At 41.5% G+C, this 8,718-nt stretch overlaps 1 protein-coding gene across 1 annotated transcript; it reads left to right on the forward strand.

Moving 5' to 3' along the window:
• Nucleotides 1-5,066: 5,066 nt before the first annotated feature.
• Nucleotides 5,067-8,498, forward strand: gpr78a (G protein-coupled receptor 78a). The gene is made up of 3 exons (XM_022211760.2): nt 5,067-6,070; nt 6,238-6,351; nt 7,707-8,498. Exons 1-3 carry the CDS (start codon nt 5,397-5,399, stop codon nt 7,948-7,950), a joined length of 1,032 nt encoding a protein of 343 aa, XP_022067452.1. The 5' UTR covers nt 5,067-5,396; the 3' UTR covers nt 7,951-8,498.
• Nucleotides 8,499-8,718: the final 220 nt, after the last annotated feature.

Here is an 8,718-nt window from a genome sequence, read left to right on the forward strand (position 1 = left end):
GTGTGTAACCAGTCTTTGTGTTTTGAAGAAACATGGTAATTGCCTCGTGCTGTATCTGTATCGTTGGCTAAATGTTTTTAATGAGAATAATGCCTGCTGTGCCCGAGCTAGAGGCCCAGAATTCTGTGGGTTAAACTTGGCAAAGACAACGAAACAAGCATTTCACTCTAGCTGAAAAAGATTCCTCTTGTTTGGAATATTTAGCTGTTTATATTTACCCGTCTGGCAGATTTTGCTGGGGTTTTGCTTTGAGTAGCATCGTAGGTGGTGGTGAGATGCAGCGCCTGGTGGTTTTGCATATAGTTTGCAAGATGCGAAGTAAGGAAGCTTTCATTCTACTGTGTCCAGAGGTCTCTTTTCGACATGGCCAGAAGGGAGACATCTGGAGCGTAGATTTGTGAAAATAAACAAGTCAGCCAAGGAACGCAGGAACTGTTATCTTGGATTACAAGAAAGACGGGACCATATGTTCTCTACTGGTCTGGGAGTTAAACTGAATTATCATATCTAAAAGAAATAAACTCCTGGCCGTATTGCAAGGAGGATAGGAACCATGCTTTGAGCCCGGCGGACAGTAAACTGAAGGGATGTTTTAATTTACAAGAAACAAAAACAACACTGCTCCTGACTTGAACACAAGATTTATTTTTCCCACTAGTCATGGGGCCTAAAGAAGCAACGCTGACTGGTTGGTTGATTCATTAGTTATTTCATCTGTTTCCCTTTAGCTTAAAAATTTGGTGCAAAGTAAGACATCTTTACAGATACTGTCCAGAGTCACACCAGATCAGATGAATTCCAAATACTTTATTTGTCCCTAAAGACATACCGTAATTCTAGCAATTGTGCAAACACAGGTACAGGCAAAAAGTTATTTTCACACATAAGTGTTGCTGAAATATAAATTTGCAGGTGGGAAACATAACATAATGCTACAAAGGAACCATGTCAATGCATTTAAAAAATACATTTATAGATATTTATACAAGATAAAGAGACTATTTCTTGCTCCTTGGTTGTTCAGAAGTTAAACTGCTTCTGGGATAAACCAAACTTTACCGAACACAAATAGAAATGCAGCATATAATGTTTTAGTAGGTTCTATTCATTCTTTTTAACAGAGGGGAATAAATATTTGTTTTCCCAATATACGGCATCTCTACAATAGAATGGACATCAACAATCAGTCAAATTTGCACTATGTCAGAAATGACAATGTGCAGATTAAAAGTGGGATTGCAGACAAAAAAAAATCACAATTTGTTAATGAGCTACATATCTGCGACACACCGAGTTCATGAGGATGTTGTTGCTGGCTTGTGGAATGTTGTCCCACTCATTCCACAAGTGAGAAAGGACTTGGCGAAGTTAGAGGACATTTTTAGGAGGACAGGATCATGTTGTCGAACACATAGATCAAGAGGTTTCTAAGAGGACACATAGTGGAGTTGTTGACATTCAAGTTCCTGGTTACATACCATATTTATAACAGCCTGTGGTATCATGCCATTCATATGAAGTTGCATTTTAAGGTGGACTTTTATAGTCACTGGTCAGGACATCAAGGAGTGTTTGTTTATGGATCACACTGTCTGATCGTTGTTCAAGCTCCACCGTCAAGGATATGGAAAAACTCAATGTTCAAGAACTGAACATCGAAAATGTTCTGAAGCCCTTATCCTATGGAGCCATATTTCTTTTCTGAATGTAAAAATAGAAAAGAGAGTTTTGACTTTTTCTTTGAGTCTGAAAAAAGACCATCTGGAATATGCTACCCTCGTATTTTTGTAGAATGTTTGGCAATCTAACACACTTTCCTCATTGCGTAAAATAAGCAGAGAGGAATTTGTGGAGGTCATTTTTACATGTTGATATACGCTGATCTCAGTACTGCAGTCTAAATGCATGCAAGACTCTTGTCTTTTGGAAGTTAAGTCAACACCTCTCCATAGACATCTTGAGCTTGCTGATAATGTTGGTGCGACATTTGATACCATCACAAAATAGCAAAGATAATCGAGAGCAGTAAACATTGTACAAGGAAGCGATAAGTCTAAATAGTAAATAAAAATGAATATTAGTGATATTGGAGGAATTTCTACACTGACGCACGCATGCTGAAATGGAAAAATTCACATTTGACCCGCTCTCATGTCCCCACCATCAGCTATGTTTCTCTCAGAAGAGGTTTCACTCCTTTAGAGAGCATTGTTCATGTTGTCAAGCGTAAGAAAAGTGTCACCATTATCTGCATCACGCATTTGCACACACTCAGTCAGCCCCCCATACTGTGAGCATGTGACTGAGATTGGAATAAAGTGAGAGAGAGAGAGGCAGGGAGGGAAAGGGAGAGTGACACAGTGCGTGGATGAAAGTGAATCTATATGTGTGTCTGGACATGTGAGTGTCTGTGTGGGTTAGCGTTCTCTGTGCAGAACATTTGCTCAGTAGCTCAAAGGGCTGAGGCCTTTTCATCCACCCAGAGCCCCACGCTCCACAAACACTCACCCACCACATTTGTTTTCCGTTCTTTCTCTTTTTTTCATCGCATCTCTTTTACTCCTCTCATGATCATCACCGTCAGCACCGGACAGTTATAGCCATGGAGGGCTGTGCTACCAACACCTCAGCAAAATGCCTCCGCTCTCTGGTCTTTCTAGTGGAGAAGTGAATTTAATAGAGCAGACAGATCAGGGTCAAAGCTGCCAGAAATGGGCAACCCTCCTCTCTCAGTCACTGACAGCCTGCAGTAGTAGTAAAGAGCCGCACTCAGGGGGCAGGCAGTTGGAATGAGCATGTATTTATGCATGGTTTTCTAGTTAAAATAGACTAAATTCACCTGCAGGGAATTGAACCTCAGGAGGACTGAGGCCTATTTGCATGCAGCAGCGAGGAATGGATGAACAGATGGATGCACTGACTGGTGGACTGACACTAAAATCATTTTCCAGCCTAAAAGGAAAGGAATAAAGGCAAACTTAAGGTGACGAGAGAGCTCCATATTGTGTTGCTGACCGTGGGAACTGCCATGTTATGTAATGGCACACACAGCAGCATATACATAGTCATACAGCCAGAGGCGGAGGCTCAGGAGTGAGTCAGATGGACCCCTTTTCCTGCTAACAGGACTTCTTAAGTGCTCCTGCCATCAGCATTCTGTTGCTTGCATAACAACCTCTCCGGCCCTAGGAACCCAGAGAAAACACGTGATTACTAAGAGGGTTCCTTCTGGCTAAAGGGTGATTTCTCATTCCCTCTCGTCTTCTTTTTCCCTCCTCTCTCTATCTCTCTATCTCTCTCCCTCCTTCTAAATAACAAAAGAGGGTTTTTCCTCCACAGCAATGGAGCCATTAGGTGAACAGGGACAGCAGTCCCACAGAGGATAGCAGGATGGCAACAAAAGGGAAGTAGATTAGGGTGATGACTGCTTATACTGTAAATTCTTGGAACCTGCTAATGACTAAATATAATAGGAGCCTTTGGGGATAGCGGGGATAAACAACATCTGGGGAGCAAGTGAAGAAAAGCAACACAGCCCACAATGCAGCCTGTAGACAACAGACAGTGTATAATTTGTGTACATACTGAGGAAAAAAAGAAGCTGCCCACGCATTCTTCACACACACTCATGCTTTGCAGAGGTTAAAGCAATGGAAGATTAAAAATGGCCAAATAAAAACAAAGCAAATTGAGGCATAAAGAGAATTTTCTCTCTTTTTATGTATTTAATATTAATTAATTCATTAATATGAGACTTTTAGTGAAGCAGAAATGATCCAGGAAAGTTTAAAGTCCAATCATAGGACATAAAACAAAGTGAAGTGTTGTGTCTGGACCACCGTTTTTGGCTTTTATTACATGGTCCAAGGGTGTCTTTTTTCTTTTCTAGGATGGAGATACTTCATCCATGCAAAAATAAGAACAAAACAACAGCTTTGGGGACAAAACACGAAAATCTTATCACAATGCAAAACAAATTTTCCTCCTAACTTTTGTCTTTAATTGAATTATCTTGCCATGAATTTATGCATAACACATAAATACATATACCAGTGTATATTGCATTATTCTTAGTTGATTTCTTTAAATTTAGACATGTTAAATCTTCCTGCAAAAAAATAAAAAAATAAATCACTTTAAGATCAGTTTGAAAGGGTTTTTATTCTGATAATTCAAATAAATTTGTACTCTAGTTCAGTCAGGGTTATGGAAATAATTTAACACCTGAATCACACTATAGCTGCCTGTAAGATATTCTGGATGTGCAGCCTCCATCAACCATCTGTCCTGCACATGTCCTTCCTTCCCCCTTAATCCATTTTGCTCTGAGCCTTTTACGTCCCTTCTTCTCCTCCTAATTCTCCCCCCTGCTCTTTGCTCCCTCCAACCTGCTTTTGTCATGTATATTCTGCCTAATGCAGTGTGTGATATGTTCAAGAAATGTGCTTAAACGAACACGCTCTGGCAAATGGTTTCTTACAGGCATTTGAGGGGAGATCAACACAAATCAGAGCTAAGTGAGATGAAGTTCAAAGAGTGATGAAGCCACCGGAGATATGGTGTTGCTATGGCGATGAGTGAATCTGTGGATGTGTGTGTTTGTGTGTGTGTGTAGTGTGTGTTTCACCTGATGTTTTTGGTGGGTTGTACTAAATCTGTCACTGTGGCCACCACTTAACTGTGGCTATGTGCTTCTGGAGGGTGTTTGAAAGGCAATAGATGCTGCTTGTCAAAGACAGAACACTAATACTATCTCCCTTACACACAACTGCAAATACACCATGAAAAAAAATCCACAATTTTCTCAGCAATTTTCTCAAACAAATACATTTTCATAGTTATTACGCATGTTCTCTATGCAAAAAATAAAGAAATATAACACAACTCATCTTTGGTATATAAACGGAAACGGGTGTGCAAAAATCCATGACAACTCCATCTCTCATATTAACTCCTGCTCGCATGAATATTGTTCAAGCGTCACATGAGCCAGCTACCGGCTGCACGTGCAGGGCGCACGGCATCTCCAGCAACAGAGAGAGAGAAGGAGGCGCTGGATAGTGCGCATGACCGGGAGTAAACACACAGAGACCACTTGGTAACCATAAGTCATCATTTGCTTTTTCACTTCTGATTAAACAAGTGCAATTACTGGAAAAAAAATCTGAACACAGTTAATAATAATTCTGAATGTTTTGAGCAACTTAAAGCTTTGCTCTGACACCAGGGTTCGTCAGGGCATTTCAGCACCGGACAGTTCTCTCTCTCTCTTCTTGCTCGTGTCTGGCATGTGGCAATGACCGTCCATCACAACCGGTGGGGGGCAAAAACAGAGAGAATGAGGGACTCTCCACATCATCCTCTACAAATCTGCTGCTAAAGCCGAGCCTCGAGAGATGAGCATACCGGAGTTCCTCCTGGAAGTGTCCATCGTGGTCATTTCTGTGGTGTCGTTGCTGACCAACATGTCAGTGCTGCTATGTTTCACCCAGAGCGCAGAGTTGAGATCCCATGTGCCAGGAATCTTCGTCCTAAACCTCTCCTTCTCCAACATCCTCCTCACCGTCATCAACATGCCAGCCACTTTCCTCGGGGTGGCCAAGAGCGCAAAACCATTCGGAGACTTGTTCTGCAACGCCGTGAGCTTCTCGGAGACTTTCATCACCACTAATGCCATGTTGAGCATGGCTGCGCTCAGCATGGACAGGTGGATAGCGGTGGTGTTTCCTCTCAGTTACTCCAGCAAGATGCGCTACAGGGACGCTTTACTCATCGTGGCTTACTCCTGGCTGCACTCTCTGACTTTCTCCCTGACCCAGCTCATGATGGACTGGGGAGGATACAGCCACACTTATGCGTCGTGCACGGTGCACCTGGACGCGGAGGAGGCGTCGCAGCTGACCGCCTATGCGACGTTCACGGCGCTGTTTCACTGCAGCAGCTTCGCGCTATGCCTCCTGGTGCTGTGCTTCGCCTACATGAAAGTTCTGAGAGTGGCCAGGTCGCACTGCAAGAGGATAGATGTGATTACCGTGCAGACTCTGCTTCTGCTGGTGGATATTCACCCCAGGTACAGTATAGTGGAGTATCTGTGTGAGATGTTTTCACAGCTGGAGAAAACTCTGGAGTCAAAAATAATGCACAAACATGTTCTGGAATTATCTAAATTGTTACTATGCAGGATTTATTCATAATTGATGTCACACATGAATTAATCTCTTTGCATACTTCTGTCAGTGTGAAGGAAAGATGCCTGGCCCAACAGAAGAAGAGAAGACAGCGAGCCTCCAAAAAGATCTGCATCTTCATTGGTTCCTTCATCCTCTGCTTTTCACCTTATGTAGTTACAAGGTAACATAATGATTTTATCATGAGTTTATTCTGACCGTGCATTTTCTGTCAGGATTTTAATGGCAGGATGTCCACACAAACCAGACATAATGTCATACAGTAGGCGATTAAATTAGTAAAACAAAGACAAAGTGCAATGACACTTCTACTGTTGTTGAATCTGCACTTTAAAATCACTTCCGTGGTGGTTTCTTTCAGTACAAAGATACAAGAACAGCACAAATCTCCGAATCTGCTGTCAACTTGAGTCATCACTTCTCTAACTCAGCATCATCATAACAAGGTTTAATGAGGTCACAGTCTTTTGCAGGAATATTGCAGTAAATTGCATAAGATTGTTCTAACTCAGGAGTTAACAGGTGCAAATGTGTAGGATTCAATTAAATCATTTGACTGGTCAGATAGCAAATATGGCAGTGCACAGTGGTACATGTGAGGTCATGCATTCAATTAAGTGGAAAAATACTGTGTTTTCAGAGTACATAAGCGAAAAGATCAACCTTGAGGAAGTTTCAAAGTTGTGCTAATGGTGCAAAAACTATTCTTGCATTTAATTGGTTGTGTTAAAGAACACAAACATGAATTTCTTTGACTTTGGGCAGTAAAATATGGGAGAAAATCAAGTTTTTTTTTTAAACTTAAAATATCCATATGTTGTTTTTTATATGCTGGAAGACATATTTTGGGTGAAAAAAGCTGTAGACACCATGGCTGAGACTTTTTGCCATCAAACCGCATTGGACTGATGAAAGTCTCAAACACACAAATTCAGACTTTGGAAGTTTAAAAACATGAAAAACTTTGGTGTTTCTAGCTTGGACCTGTGTGACTGGATGATTCCATTATTACAACTTCTCACTGAGCGGAGCTGCAGCTGAGCTGACGGGTTTAAGCTGCAGCCGGAAAGTATGGGTGGATGAAGAGAAAGCAGGGACTTCATAGAGCCATGCACTCCAGAGGAAGCAACAGCACATAGTTATAAGCCTTTTTATGGCAAGAGGGGATTAATTTCATGGGGGAAAAAATAAATAAAAAAACTTCTGAATATATAAATTTGATACACAGAGATTAATTTTTGGGGATTAAATCAGTGACCTAAGGGGGACTTTAATTCAGTTTCATTTATATAGTTCAAAATAACAAATCACAAGGGCCTTTAAAGTTTCTACAGCACATGACAGTATGGAGCTTTAAACCCCCAAATACTTCTAACAGGAAGAAAAAAATCAAAGAGACCTCAGACGGGATGACAGAAAGAGGATCCTTGTTTTGTTTTTTCGATAGCTTTCCATACTGCAAATGGGCTACAACAGGCCCAGCAGAGTAAACTTTTTCTTCTTGTCTTTGTCATGCAGGTTGGTGGAGTTGTTGCCGTCTGTGCACATCCCCCGCTACTGGGGCATTGCTACCAAATGTCTGTTCTATGCCAAGGCCTCCAGTGATCCATTTGTGTACTGTCTTCTACGGCAGCAGTACAGGAAGGTGCTGGTTAGCATCATCAGCCGATTCATGAGAAAGGATCAGTACTTCATGTCCATCCACAGCACCAGCAGCACGTTGGATACCACAGATGACAACTGTATTGCCAGGATTACCTGAGCTGGATGCGCTAGTTTTGAAATGATTTACCTCTCTTCTGCAGGAAGGTCAAAGGTCAGGGTGTTTTCAGTGCAATAGCTCAGCAAAGAGAAAGAAATCAATGCCTTGAGCTTGAAATGTGAGTGTTTACGCCACAGTATTTTCTACTGGAAGAATTGTGAAGGTCACATGACATTGTTGGCTCTATGAGGCTCATGTCTGACATCTGCTAAAGGCCTTTCAGACGCTACAAACTGCTGTTTCCACAGGGCTCTCGTAGGATTTGCTTGCTGTAGCGTCGCCAAGGACGCACCACATGAAAACCACAAGACCATGTTTACTGCTGCCGTCAGTGTAAATGTATCTCTGAAGTGCTGTAACACGGAATATGTCGAAAAAGTGGGCTTCAAGTTTCATCGGCAAACTGGGAAAATGTTCATTCTGTTGACTGTTTTAAAGCTAATATTAATGTTTGTGTCAGTGCCAGTATAGTGTAAAAAGCAAAAACTGGTGTGAAGATGTTATGTCACAGCGAGAACACGTATAAAAATAAACTCCACTGCCACAGACACACACCGAGCCAGCTACATTTGTGTAAAACATCACTTAGATAGGTTTAAAACAGTTTATACAATCACTAAAAAGGATGTTTGGGCCCAAAAAAAGAAGAATTAATGCAACAGTTTGTAACAGCTTTTTTGAGTTCTGACAAATTCAAAAGAAATTCAGTTCAACAAACAAGACACACTGACAAAGGAGAAACAGCTTTTCCTTCACAAGAAAAGGTGT

The sequence above is a fragment of the Acanthochromis polyacanthus genome, chromosome 3 (assembly GCF_021347895.1).
Source record: "Acanthochromis polyacanthus isolate Apoly-LR-REF ecotype Palm Island chromosome 3, KAUST_Apoly_ChrSc, whole genome shotgun sequence".
NCBI classification, from domain to species: domain Eukaryota; kingdom Metazoa; phylum Chordata; class Actinopteri; family Pomacentridae; genus Acanthochromis; species Acanthochromis polyacanthus.